The 14,555-nt window shown below is 37.6% G+C and overlaps 1 protein-coding gene across 1 annotated transcript in view; it reads left to right on the top strand.

The window, feature by feature from the left end:
- Nucleotides 1–14,555, top strand: part of unc5db (unc-5 netrin receptor Db) — a 159,055-nt gene that overhangs the window by 61,737 nt on the left and 82,763 nt on the right. The window contains exon 2 of the mRNA XM_085910331.1: nucleotides 9,619–9,834. Within this exon, the coding sequence (XP_085766457.1) occupies nucleotides 9,619–9,834 (216 nt within the window). The remainder of the gene's footprint in view (nucleotides 1–9,618; nucleotides 9,835–14,555) is intronic.

Here is a 14,555-nt window from a genome sequence, read left to right on the forward strand (position 1 = left end):
CTGTCAATCAGGTTCGTGAGGCTGCTAGGGCCTCTGCTGTAACAAGACGATCTCACAGAACAACCTATAACTGACACAGTCCTAGATCTCTGCTCTGTAATCACTGGGGAGGCAAGCTCTCAAACTGCAGCCCCGCCGCATACACACACGTGTGTATGTGTAATGTGTAATTGCTTCCCATACCGCTCAACCTTTTAAAATTGATCACAGTCCATGTAAGAGCCTTAACTGCAGTGTAGATTTTGTGAGTTAGAATATTGCTTGCCAATATCATGTTACGAATTTGTAAACAGTGTGTCAACCAATTGAGACTTGACCCTTCACTAACAGGCTAATATTGCCACAAAAAAACAACCACCACAAACCACAGGATTTCCTGTTATTGATCCAATTGAAAATGACGCATTTTAATTGCACAATTGAAACCTTTTGTGAGACTTGAAGATATGACTGCCTTTTTAGGTCCTTACAGATACACCCTTCCCAAAAAAAATCTAATGAATGAATGGATGATGGGAGGTTGAATGAATGAATGATCTAATTTTGACTGAATAATCTAATTTTGACCAACAAAAACAATTACATCTCCATATTTACTTTATACACAGGTTTTAATCCTCCATTATTCATTTGCACTTACTATTTTAATACATTGCCTGGAAGTTAATGGATAGTTTGACAAAAGTTTTAATCTTGCAGTGGTAACAATGGCTCCTTCCTGGTCCATGGATCAGATTTAGTGTTGAGAGTACAGCAGACTGTCAGACACCACCCATTCTTGGACGATGCTTGACGATGCTTGACCTTTATGCATTCAAACCTAAATTTGGCAAAGATATCAGCAATAAAAAAAATCAAGCTTATTGTTAAAGACGTATTTCCATGTACAAGAGTTTGTTATTGACAATTTTTTCTGCCTGTGCCTATATTTTAATTGGCCAAAAATGCAATCATACCAAGGCTTCCTTCCTTCCTTTTCCTATACTTTCCTTATCATTGGTCAATTAAGCTTGGTTTAAAAATTGAGATGGACTTTTCTACATTATAACACTGCACAAGTTTCAAAGAAAGTTTTAGTATAGCTAGTTGACAAACATTTGATTGATTTTAGTGAATGCACCAATTAGTATTGCACGTGTGTGTTTCTGGGAATATTATTGAGACCTTCTTCAGGTAGATTAGTATATTCTTGGGTTCACTCAGCGGTCGGTATTGTACAGAGACTTCTGCTGAACTTTTGCTCAGCTGCTCTCTCTACTTCGATGTCAAGGATTAGTCTGACATCTCCTGACTCCTTGCCTTTCAAATAAGATGGACTCCTGCTGAAATGCTGAGAGGGTGCTCATCGTGTAAAGCCAATACTCATACTGCTGATGCTCCTCATCCTTGCCTTGTGCCTATTTCAGCTCCAGTAAAAATCCATGAGTGATCCCCAGCGGTTTTGTGGATGTGAGAGGATGAATATGTGGTTTTAAAGGACTATGGCTGTTGAGCAGCTCACTAAAATAGTAATAGCCAGCACCATGACTGGTTAGGTGAGGAGTATTGTGCTGTCAACTAAAAGTTTCAAAAGCTTGACCACTGTCCATTTTTCTCTTTAAGGTGAGTCATGCTGAGGTCAGTTCTAAATCTCATAGCAGGAGTCTGCTGAATTTTTGAGGCATTCCAGTGCCACATGGTTACCTGTTAGTTACTGTTATTAGTTTACAAAAATGAATGGGTGCAAGCTTATCTTGGGACGCTTAATGATGCTATATATAAAAGGGAACAGATTAACATGAGCTACCAGCATTACAGTCCCTCGCTACATCGCGGTTCGATTATCGTGGCTTCAGTACATCGCAGATGTTTTCTCCCCAAAAAATAAATAAAATAAAATTTCACAAATTCAAAATAAACCTTCTAAATTGAGGAATTAAGGCACGAAAGTTGCCCACATGCCAGCAGAAGGCAGGGAGTGTCCACAAAATTGCAGTACGTACTTGTACCTTTTTATAAAAAAAGTTGTTATAATAGTAAGAGTTATACATATTTACAGTATTGTACTGTGTTATAATTTTTTTTTATAATAATAAAATTGTTCTAAAAACATATTTACAGTATGTACACGTGTACCTTGTTATAAAAAAGTTGTTATAATAAAGTTGTATCATTTATTAATATAGTATTTACATGTTTGAAACTATTATTTAATGTTCTAATGATAATTTACATATGCACTTATATGGTTTAATATACACTTATTGATGCACAAACAATGTATGTATGTTAAAAAAAAGGTGACACTACTTCGCGGATTTTCACATATCGCAAGTGGTCTTGGAACCAATTATCCGTGATAAACGAGGGATTACCTCTAAAGGTAAGAATGATTCTTTTATTGTTTGCGCTTGGCTTCCATAAGTAGAAGCAAAGAGACAGCTCCAGAGGACTCTTGTTGGTGAGATGAAACGCTCATATTCAGAAAGTTCAAGCTCTGACCCCTATTGTCATGTTAATTAAGCAGGACTTGACGTTGGCCCAGCAGTACATGGGGTGGGGATGTAAGGGCTGGCTCACTTGGATGAGACTGGGTAAAATTTCAGTATGACAAGAAATTAGGTGTGTAAAGCACAAATAGTATAAAGGTTCACTCTGGATATTTTGATCAAAACACGTTACAGACATGGAACTGTTGTAAATAATGGTCCACCAATAGCGTATTACTAACTTCTGTAATCTAAATTACATGCTCAAAATCGTGGGGGGGGCGAGGAAGGTTTAAAATGTTTGCTGGTTGTCCTTCTACTTGCGTGGGTTCTGTCTTTCTAGTGTGGATAGGTTGCTGAATAGGTGGCATAATTACCGAAATAAAGGTACTAGATGCACTTTTTTTCTGATTATTGATCCTTCATTATATCTCATGATTTTTTTAAAAACTTTTGTCACTTAAGATGGTCAACCACTAAAATGTCAACCAGGAATAATCACAAACATTTTCACCTGGGCACAAAAAAGCATAAAACCTTTTTCATATTGACTGTTTCTCCATGCAACATCCAATCACTGTCATTGTTTTAAGTTTTTAGTGTGTTTGGCTGGCACATGAATGTCCAGAGATACTTTTTGAATGCTCTGAGTGCACACTCCATCACTCAAGCAAGTATACTAGCTCAGTCCGTGTTGACCTGGCATGATAAATGAGTGTTGATTTGAATCAGTTTTGTTCCTACATGGTCCCCTGACTCCCCGGCTTTGTCAGCCACTTGCCATGTCGCCTGTGTCCCTGTATGCAGATTTAAACACGGTGCATTCATCAGCTGCAGGTCCACTGCACACCCCACCCATGTTAAGTCAGGTGGAAACCTGGGACTGGCGGTTGATAGGGTGAGGGAGCATTTTAGAGCCAGTGTTAAAATTAATCAGTGTAATGAGGAAATAAGTGAGTTATTGGCGTCACAATCACTTCCTTCATTAGGAATGATATTTATGAGTCTTCAGCAGCCGACGGGACATTGCAGGTTTATGGAGCGTACATTGCCACCTTGTTCCAATTATCCTCTACCTTTGAATGTGACAGGACATGGTGCATCATTAGTTGTTGTTCAGTGTGGAGAAAAGGCCAGCATGTGCACTGTGGACTTGGCAGTGTCACACCTGCTTTTTTATTCATCATGAAGGCAATTATAGTTGATTGCACGATAGAAACACTGGGGGAGGGAGTTTTCATGCCGTTATCAACAATAGCACAAACGTTTAAAATTCATCGCCACATTCATCTCCTGTGGAACAAATTAACTTTTTTTTATAAGCATTTTGTAAATAATAAATGCTATACTGTGTATTCAATGTAAGCATTTTCTCCTCATCTGATGCGATCCCCACAGAATAATTTAAAATATTTCTACATTTAAGTGATAGTGCCGTAGAAGGCTATATAATTTCACTCAGGCAATTTACAGTCACCATATTGCACCTCGGACCCATTAAGTAATTACATATGTAAACAATAATAATTTAATCATAAGTATTTTAATCTATCTCCATCTATTTTTTTTCACAGAAGAAACTTCCTGAGTACTTAAGTCCAGTCTTCTGCTGTTATCGTTTCAGCTATGATACATCCGATTTTTTGTTGTGAGTTGACCTCAAATCAGTTCTAGTTTTATCTCATGGATCTTTTTTTATATGGAGCTCTGTGACCATGACAGACATTACTAAATAATAGACATATTGCAGGCTTCACTTCCAACAGCAGTATCCTCACTTTAGAATTATTAATTCAAAGGCAGTGGCACAGAGAACATATGAAAAATTGGACATGAAAGTAAAGGTGCAAATAAAAATGCAATGGAAGCATTCTTCATTAATCGACAACTTTTAAAGATCGTATTAACCATTTGACGCACAACATGGGGACTGTCCTCTCCTCAATGCATAACATTGGTCTAAAATGTGCCCAACTTGCTGAAGTCTATACAAGGGATTGAAACATTTTATACATTTATGATTTGTGTTATCATTTGTTTTTTTTTTTATCATATGTGCATTTGTTCTACATGCTACTTTATGTAAAGGCTGACTCATTTGGAAGGATTTATTTTTTTTAACCAGAATCAGAATTCGCTTTATTTTCAGTGAAGAAATTCTCAAATTAGAATTTCATTGCAGTGCAATCATGCAACATGAAACACAAAATACTTTACAAATAGGCAGCAATATGCAACCCCTGTGGGGACAAGCGGTACAGATAATGGATGGATGGATGGATGGATGGATGGATGGATGGATGGATGGATGGATGGATGGATGGATGGATGGATGGATGGATGGATGGATGGATGGATGGATGGATGGATGGTGCGACATAGAGCAGTGCAATTGGCAACCTAAGATTGCTATAGAAATTGCTCTTGAAATTTCCTCTACATATTGTGTTGACAGAGAGCAGCATGTTTTTTATTTTTTTATCTATTCATTTACTTTTTTACTTTTTTACATTTCTCAACAAATGTAGTGTCAAATCCAACACAAATCCAAGTGTTTCTCTTAATAAGAGAAGTGAATATTAACCAATGGCATGGTGTCACCATTAAATTTACGTTGTCACAATGCAATTGTCATTGAATCCACTAAAACTATACAGTAACTGACAATTTTGATTTAAATGCTTTATATTTCATATAACAAAGAGGTTAAAGTCAATCAGAACAAGCTCATTGTCTGGGTAAGAGCTTTTGATATTTTCGATCATAGGTATACACCACATATGATGATGGATGCATACAGAAAGATTGCCTCCCCACAGAAAAAATATTTCACTTTGCCCGGGTACATACCATTTTATGGCGTTGCCAACATTTTGCAAAGTTGACATCATATTGCTTTCATCACTGACATGCAATAAATTCCATTGAGTGCATAATTCAGACAGTTCTGTAATGAGCTATAAATTCATTTAAAAAAACATGGATAAAAAAAAACAATTATCAAAATTCAGGCGTTTGTCAGATTTAGCAATATCATGAAAAGCTTGATGAGGTGCATCTCAAGTTCAGTGGGTCAATTAAAAACATGGAACAAATGCTGTATCTTCCATATTGATACAACATATTTGTAAATATTTCAAATGTTCATTTCTGTTGTCACAGGAAAGAGCGAGCAGGACGACCAAGTGACAACACTGTGTTTATTCATACTTTCCAGGGAAGAGGAACGTGGAGAACTTGGCACGGCGTGGTGCGAGGTGCTAGACAAGGACGTGGTCATGATTGGGTAGTTGGTTGGGGCAGGAGACGAGCGGGTGTAGTCGGTAACGGGCAGTTGGTTGGGGCAGATGGCGAGCAGGCGTAGTCGGTCACTATATAGAAGACGGTCGGCAACTTGGACAAAGCTAAATTAAAAAAAACATTCAAAATTGAGGAATTATGGCACGAAAGTAGCTCGTACGAAAGCAGAAGACAGGGAGTGCCCACACAATCGCGGATTTTTCACCCAAAAAATTCAAAAAGAATTTCAAAATTGAGGAATTATGGCACAAAGGTTGTCCACACGGCAGCAGAAGTGGTAATAAGAGTTTTAAAAACATATTTACAGTCTGTACACGTGTACCTTGTAATAAAAAGTTGTTATAATAATAAGAGTTCTAAAAACATATTTACACTATGTACACTTGTACCTTGTTATAAAAGGAAAATTGTTATAATAAGAGTTATAAAAACATATTTACAGTATGTACACTTTAGTCACATCGAAGTAGGTTACACACACACACACATACTCACACACACACGCACACACACACTGCGCTTTATTCTGTCTAGTGCATGCACACTTGCTCCATTTTTGCTCCTCTTGTTTATTTATTTATTTATTTATTTATTTATTTATTTATTTATTTATTTATTTATTCATCGCTCTTATTTATAATAATAATAATATTCATTGTATGTGCCTTCTTGTTTTTACTTTTTGTGTTGTTACTTGTCTTGTCACCGTGGAACAGTTGGAAACAAAATTTCGATCTCTTTGTGTGTCTTGGCATGTGAATAAATTGACAATAAAGCAGACTTTGACTTTGACTTTTACTGTGAACCGACAAGTGAAACTGACTTGCATAAACTACGATGGGACAAGCAGGTTGAGTGTAATTTGCTGCGCACATTTGGCGTTTGCAAGGAACTGGCACACTTGAACAAAAATCCGTGACTGCCTCGCTATGTAGATGGAGTCATGGTGCTGCTGTGCAGAGAGGTACAGTACCTCGACTCAGCTACCAAGGTGATGGACCTGTTTTTTTCTTGGCTTTTTTCTTCTTTTTTTCAACACAAGAGCCTCCCTGAGGATCTTGGAGGGTCATACATAAGTCTCACTTATTGTTATCAAAGAACAGGTTTGCATGAGAGATAAAAAGCCGAAAGACTCAATTTTCTAATTGCATTCCCTAATTGTGAGTGCCTATGAAGTCTTATCATTGTGATAAGTCGAAGTAGACATCCATAAGAAGAGATGGCCTCATAAATTTGAATGCATTTTTATACATTATATGCGACATACGTTCAGTGACTTTGATTGTACAAGTTGTGTCAATTTCATTTGGTGATATCACACCCAGATATGGAGCGGCCGGGGGTCCATATCACAGAGCAGAAAGAGACGATGAAATTAAAAATCCAACCAAGTTTCATTTCCTTGATGAATTAATATATTTACGAGAGTTTTGAGTGGAAAAGTATATGGTGTATTTCATACACAACTCAATGTGCAATGTGGAAGCATTCCAAATCAAAGAACTACGGAAATGTCTGTTTTCAAAGACAGTGACTGTTTTGTGTGCCATGTCATTTGCAGGTATTGGTCCATTCATTGAGTTCTCTGATATCCACTTAAGCTGTCCACAAAATGTTAGACCATTCTAATCATTAGAATGTTCTAAAATTTAGAATCTAATGGAGATGCTGATTTTGGGTACCAGCATGGCTTTTCACCTCCACTGCCCAAACTGTCACATGCTTTTTAGATGAGTACAGGTTTTGTGACCAGTAAGCTCACTAGACCTAAACCCCATAGAAAATCTATGGCCAACACAGAGGTGACAGACCCCATGAGCTAACACGCCAGAAATACCACAGGCTGATCACCCCCATCATACACATCATTGATGCAGTAATTCATGCAAAAGAAGCTTCACGACACAACATTTTTCAACTCTAACATTTCTACATTAAAAATAATTTCTCTTCTTTTTAGTTGAACAGCTAAAATAAACTTTCCACAATACTGTTATTTGAGATGTTCATGGCTCAAACTGCGTGTTCCAAGCCAAGATAATAATAATAATAATAATAATAACAATAATAATAATACTGTATTTTCTGGACTATAAGTTGCTCGGGGTACAAGTCGCACCAGCCATAAAATGCATAATAAAGGAGAAAGGAGAACATAAAAAGGCAAGTTGAAAAAGACAAAAAGGCTAAACGATACGGTTACAGTTATTCAAATAACTATAACATAAATAACAAGTTTATTGAACCATCCGAGTCACTCCAAATCATTAAATCCATTGCAATCTTCGTCTTCTGTGTCACTTATAAACAACTCCGCTGACTCCGGAAGTAGATGTGGCATTGACGTCAGGCTAATCGTCAGTTGCAGTTCAAATTATTCCACAGGCCTAGGGCACCCTCATGCGGTTTAGTGTGAAAATAACATGTGGTGACATACTAGTAAGTAATGTGTTAATGATCAAGTAATAATGTGTTAATAATTTCACATATAAATCGCTGCTGAGTATAAATCGCACCCCTGGCCAAACTATGAAAAAACTGCTACTTATAGTCCGGAAAAACGGAAATAATAATTCAAATAATAATAATAATAATAGAAATAATAATAATAATAATAACTCTAATACAAGCATTTAATTAAACAGAAGTGCTGAGAAATCTTTACATAAAGGTTTGATGTGAACATGTACAACTCAGCTCATCTAATATCATCAATGCTGAAGATTTTTTTACAAAGAGTTTACCAGCACAGATGGATATTATATTCAATGGATGGATGCAAAGTAATCTTCTACTCCTCCTTGACACTGTCTTTGAGAAGAGCCCAAAAATGCATGGGAGAGCTTAGAACATGGGGTTCTTCAATCCTGGTCTTCAGGGACCAGTTTCCTGCAAGTCTAATATGTCTCCCTGCTGCAACACACTTGGTTCAAATAATCGGAGATGAGATTAATCATCAGTTTACAACCTTCTTTACCAACATCATACCAGCTGATAATTGTTCGATGAGTCTATCCGTTATACTCGTAAATTGGCAACCAGAGTTACTCCTCTTAACCTGGTCTTGTTGTGCACCATTAGTCATCCTGTCACCTTGTTTTAGCTGTGCTAGCTCTCAAGGACAACATTGACTGAGAGATGGTGAAGAGGTCAATTTGATTTCAAAGGTCACAATTGGATTCCGTGGTGAGACATAATCACTTTCAAGGTTGTTTATACCAGCTCAGCTGGAGCTGTCTTGATGTGGTCCCGGTACATTGCTGAGAAAGAGCTCAGATGTGGCGAGTTCACAAACATCTGTTGTTGTTTGGTTACTTAATGCCTCTTAAGACAGACATTCACCTACCTAATGTTACCTATATACTGTAGCTTCTTCTGTAATCGCTTTCTGATTGGCCAGAAAAGTGATTGAAAGTGCACATTTAGGCCCAGTAAGTACGGCACTGTTGCCAGCAGGTAGCAGTGCTCTATTGATGCTGCTGCCATTGTCTCCATCTGCACACTTTCCATTCACAAGCATGTTTTTGTACACCATGAAAGGCAAATAGGTTGTGACATCAATGTTTAAAACTGTCTGGGGAAATGTTGCTTATGTAGACACTACCACATTGATGTAGGCCTCTATGATCACAAAAGTAGCATAACTAGCTGAAAACAATTTGCTGTTGAAAACCGCATTGTTATGGCCACATAACGAAATTATATGTAACAAGTAACACCGCCACTTGTGGCACCACTACTGTTCAACGCTGCATGTGAGTTGATTATATAAAATAAATTGTTTTCAGTGTGGCGTTTGTGTCTATAACCTGAAGCAGATCAGTTTAATGATGAAGATCTTTACTTTCAGGTGCTACAGGGGATGCTCAGTCAGGCGCCCAACCTTCGGTACAGGGTACCCTGCCGCACTTCATTCAGGAGCCAGAGGACGCCTACATAGTCAAGAGCAATCCTATTAAACTGCGCTGTCGAGCCACACCTGCCTTGCAGATCTTCTTTAAATGCAATGGAGAATGGGTTCACCAAAATGAGCACTTCTCCCACGAGTACAAAGACCTCGACACGGGTAAGATTAAGCTGCGTTATCTTAATGCAAACGATCATTCCACTGACTGGGAAAAAGAAATGGAAATGGAAAACAATGTCTCGCAACTCAAATTGCATACTAACCTGTAACTAACGATTAAAAACACAACTGCACTTCACGAAAATGGTTTTAGTTGAATACAAGCTTTACCAAACTTGTGACACGTGACAATGCTTTGTGCCACGACATGAGACTTTTTGATAAAATATGTGTTTGTGTGTGTGTGTGTGTGTGTGTGTGAGAATATTTGTGTATGTATACATACTCTATCTATCTATCTATCTATCTATCTATCTATCTATCTATCTATCTATCTATCTATCTATCTATCTATCTATCTATCTATCTATCTATCTATCTATCTATCTATCTATCTATCCATCCATCCATCCATCCATCCATCCATCCATCCATCCATCCATCCATCCATCCATATATATATATATATATATATATATATATATATATATATATATATATATATATATATATATATATATATATATATATATATATAATTGAAATTGAAATCAGTTCATCTGAAAGAACTAACTGAGGCCTCCTGATGGGATTTGCAGTTAATAAACACCTTCAGCTAAGAATACCCTGTCATTAGAAACAGTGAGGAAGCAGTCTGTCTTATTTTCACGATATTCCCTCCACAGGAAAGCAGCTTTAATTGTGTCTGATTGACCCAACTTCCTGAGTCAGTCCATTTTTTAACCCAGTAGTTTTAAGGGTGCAAGTAGGAAGAAGATACTTTACAAAATTCCTGGGAAATCACAATTGTCTCATAACTGTGAGCTATCCATCCATCCATCCATCCATTTAGCTATCTATCAGGGCCTGGGCGATGGATGGATGGATAGATGGATGGATGGTTGTTTTGGTCATAGTGTGGACTTTCAGGCATATTCAAAGACAACCAAAGCACAAGACACAACTTTGTTTGTTAATCACTCAATTGGCCCTTTTATTGTGTAAAGGTCAGAGCTACTGGAATGCCATCAAATTGAAAAGCAGACTGTTGCTAAATAGGCGTTAACTTGGGGTTGCGTAGAAGATTTATCGCCACCTTGGGGTTGCATACAATATTCTAAATTAACTTTGTTGATCACCAGCCAATACGATTAATCTTATTTTATGATCAGAAAGGTACCAATATTCATTTAAAAATAGGTTTATTATTGTGGGAGTGTGTATCCTACTGTGGTATACAATTGTATCAACTGTATTTTTCTTTCTTCATTCTTTTTTTCTTATGTTCATGCAGTTGGCTATCGCATTTCATCTACCCTGCTGATTGCAAATGATTCTGAAAAGAACATTTTATGCCTCTTGTGCATTCATTATCTCCCTTTCCCTAATCTATTTCATTATCGTTGCCATTCTCAACTACGATATACACTCAAGATGAAAAATGATAAAGCACTTTACCTGACTCTCAAGAAAAAAGGTGTATGTGGCACAATGATGTTGTTAGAGATCTCCTTGTTATCATCAGACCAAAGTGGACTAACAATTTAAGCAGCCAGAGGATGTTCTTATATCTGTGTGGCATCGGCCTGGCTTATATCAGTAGTAAACACAAGACCAAAGACAAAAGATAAGCTTGTTCTAAAGTGAAACACTTTATCCTAACTTAGTAACAGTCAGCAACATTGTGTATTGGATTTGTCCGGCTAATCAGAGTTGGGGATCAGCAAAGAATTGGAATGTTATTGATTTGAACATAGGCCTTCAATGTCACTATGAACATTTGATAAGATCTCTTATTTACCAACTACCCTGATGACTCGTCAACTACTGATAAAGCTGAGTGTCCTTGAGTTCCTACTATCGTATGATCCAACAAGTACACTGATAGTCTTCTATCCACATCCCTAATCAAAACAACACTGAAAGAATGATTGCCGTTTAAAAGATTGGCCAGTGATGTGATCATAAAATGAGTCATTCACCACCAATTTCACCACACGTTGGGTGACAACCAATATATATATATATATATATATTACATAGATATGTTATAGAAGAAGCTTAGTTAGTAGGTGTTTCTTCCCTCTCGTAAATTCCATCCTATTTCTTGTAATTTCATGTGCTTCCTTGCATGCTTGTCTTAAAATTATTCGTCTCACTGACAAGAAACTCTCAGCGGGACACCAAATGGAAAAGCTGACTGATCCCCAATGTGCTGGATATTCGCTAGGCACCTTCCACTCAGCTGTCATTCATCAGTGACACCTTTCTTGGCACATTCCCTAATTGTTATGACTGCCTCCAACTTGTGAGTGTGAAGAAATCAGCACCTGCCTGGCTCTATCAGGGGGAAACTCTTTATCCTTGTTTGTTCTAAAAGAGAAGACTCTGCCATGCCATTAGGACTCTAAAATTCTCCTTTATGTGACTTTAATTGAGGCAGTTAAGCCTTTCTTTGAGTAATGTAGCTATTTAACACTTAGAGCACACAAACATCTTTCTGCGTGGAATATTATTGTTCACTGGTAACCCATGGAGCAGAAGGGAAGAGAAAGGCCGGCAAAAAACCCTGACCTTTCTTTACAGCATCTGTGGAGTGTGAATGTTATCATCTGTGAACAGCAGACAGACGCAGCGTTTGCTTTCGTACACTGCAGCATAGCCCAGATCAGCGAGCGAGCTGCTCGTATGGGGGAGTGTATTTAAAGTGTGTACATATTGTCACATGGGGCACATGTTGATGTGAAGAATTAATTCACATTATGCCCTGCCATCTGGCATGAATGGAATGTGTTGGTATAGTTTGTAGTGAGATTGCATGGATGTATTTATACATAATGAGCCTTTGTGAGTATTGAAGGAGCACCATATCAGATTGTAAGCATGTTTTATATGTGCATATGTTGTGCATGCAAAATCTCTGTAGTACACATGTAGAAATATTGAGTGTGTGTGTGTGTGTGTGTGTGCGTGTGTGTGTGTGTGTGTGTGTGTGTGTGTGTGTGTGTGTGTGTGTGTGTGTGTGTGTGTGCGTGTGCAAGTGCGTGTGCATGTTATGGAGACTCGATCAAGGCACATAAACATTCCCCATTTATTTGTATTCTCAAGTTTAAGGATAGATGGTTCAATCTGACAAACGGGTGGTGACACTTTAGCACCCTTTTAGTGACTTTTCTGCCACCACTTTTCAACTCACTTTTCTGTCAGGGCACATACTGTATATCTCTGGCTGATACGTAATGGCCTTTAAAGCCAGAATTGATGTTATCATTGCTCTAGGGTTGCTTTGCGAGACAGTTAATGGGGTTGTTAACCGAATGTGCCCCTGACAATACACCTCACACACTCCCCCTTACCTCTACAGTACATTCCTTGAAGAATGAAGTGTTGATAATGTCCCTTGGTTCCTTATATTATTTTATTAAGCCTGACCACAGATTTGCTGCCAGGGCTGAGAAGTAGACTGTAAAACTATTGGTTGGTTTCATTTTATTTTCATGATGGAGAAAAAAAACTCCAGATTGAGAAGTCAGTTTTAATGCCAGACTATTCCCAGCTCTATAGCGGCATCAATTTCTTCATACAGAATTTAGGAACATTTTGGGAGGGAATCTTTGTCTTTAGGAAAGAAATGTTTCAGGTGTAGTTGCTATCCAACAGAGGCAATTGTGATTGAAAATACCACAAAGAATGACCCAAACTTGAGGACTCCTAACAAAACAGCCATCATTCAAAATACCGTATCCATAAAAATAACAATTAACTTTAACACTTCCCATTGAAATATTCAACATCTCATTGCTTTCTAAATGCAGTTGTTTCTCATGAATGTGTAAAATTCTATTCGTTACTTTTAAAAAGCACAATTTAATATTTGCGTCAAGGAGACATGATGTGGAATTGGACTGTCTCTGGTTACAGAACTGAGGATTAGTAGTAGTAGTTTGGTGGATAATAGTTACACGTTATTAAGAGGGATGAAAGATGGCTGTTATGAATCCCACTTTTTTTCCACCACTGACACACTTTGATCACAAGCACAGTAGCTAATATGGGGATTTCATTCATTGCTGCTCTGGTTATTTTACAGCATGCCACAATTTCAGAACAATACCTGCAGGAGTCAGAGTGCTTGTCACCATTAATGAGTCCTATTGGTGAGCTGGTGCATAATGAGACTCTAGTGGAGAAAATTGCTATTCTAACATTGCCAACTTCTAAAAAGTATTTCAATAAGTCAGTGAAGTGCTTTATAAATGTAATTATCAGAGAAAGTCATGAGCTAACCTCTAAAAAAAAGCCTTAATTTATGTCTTAAGAACTCATACTTTTTAGTGTGCTTAACTACCATTAGCATTGAGTAGAACGGCATGGAAGAGTACTGTATTTTCCGGACTACAAGTCGATCCAGAGTACAAGTCGCACCAGCCATAAAATGCATAACAAATAAGAAAAAAACATGTAATCGCAGTGGAGTATAAGTCGCATTTTGGGGGGAAATTTGTTTGATAAAATCCAACTCCAGGAACAGACATGGATAGGTAACAACAGGTTAAACGGTACGCTATGCTAACGTTACATAAACACTTAACCTCGGAACTGAGAACGTGCCTGACGTAACATATTAAGAGTTATTCAAATAACTATAACATGCATATCAAGTATATCGAACCATCTGTGTCACTCCAAATCATTAAATCCATCAAAATCTTCGTCCTCTG

Source organism: Syngnathus leptorhynchus, chromosome 4 (assembly GCF_054491065.1).
Source record: "Syngnathus leptorhynchus isolate UIUO chromosome 4, UIUO_Slep, whole genome shotgun sequence".
Taxonomy (NCBI): Eukaryota; Metazoa; Chordata; class Actinopteri; order Syngnathiformes; family Syngnathidae; genus Syngnathus; species Syngnathus leptorhynchus.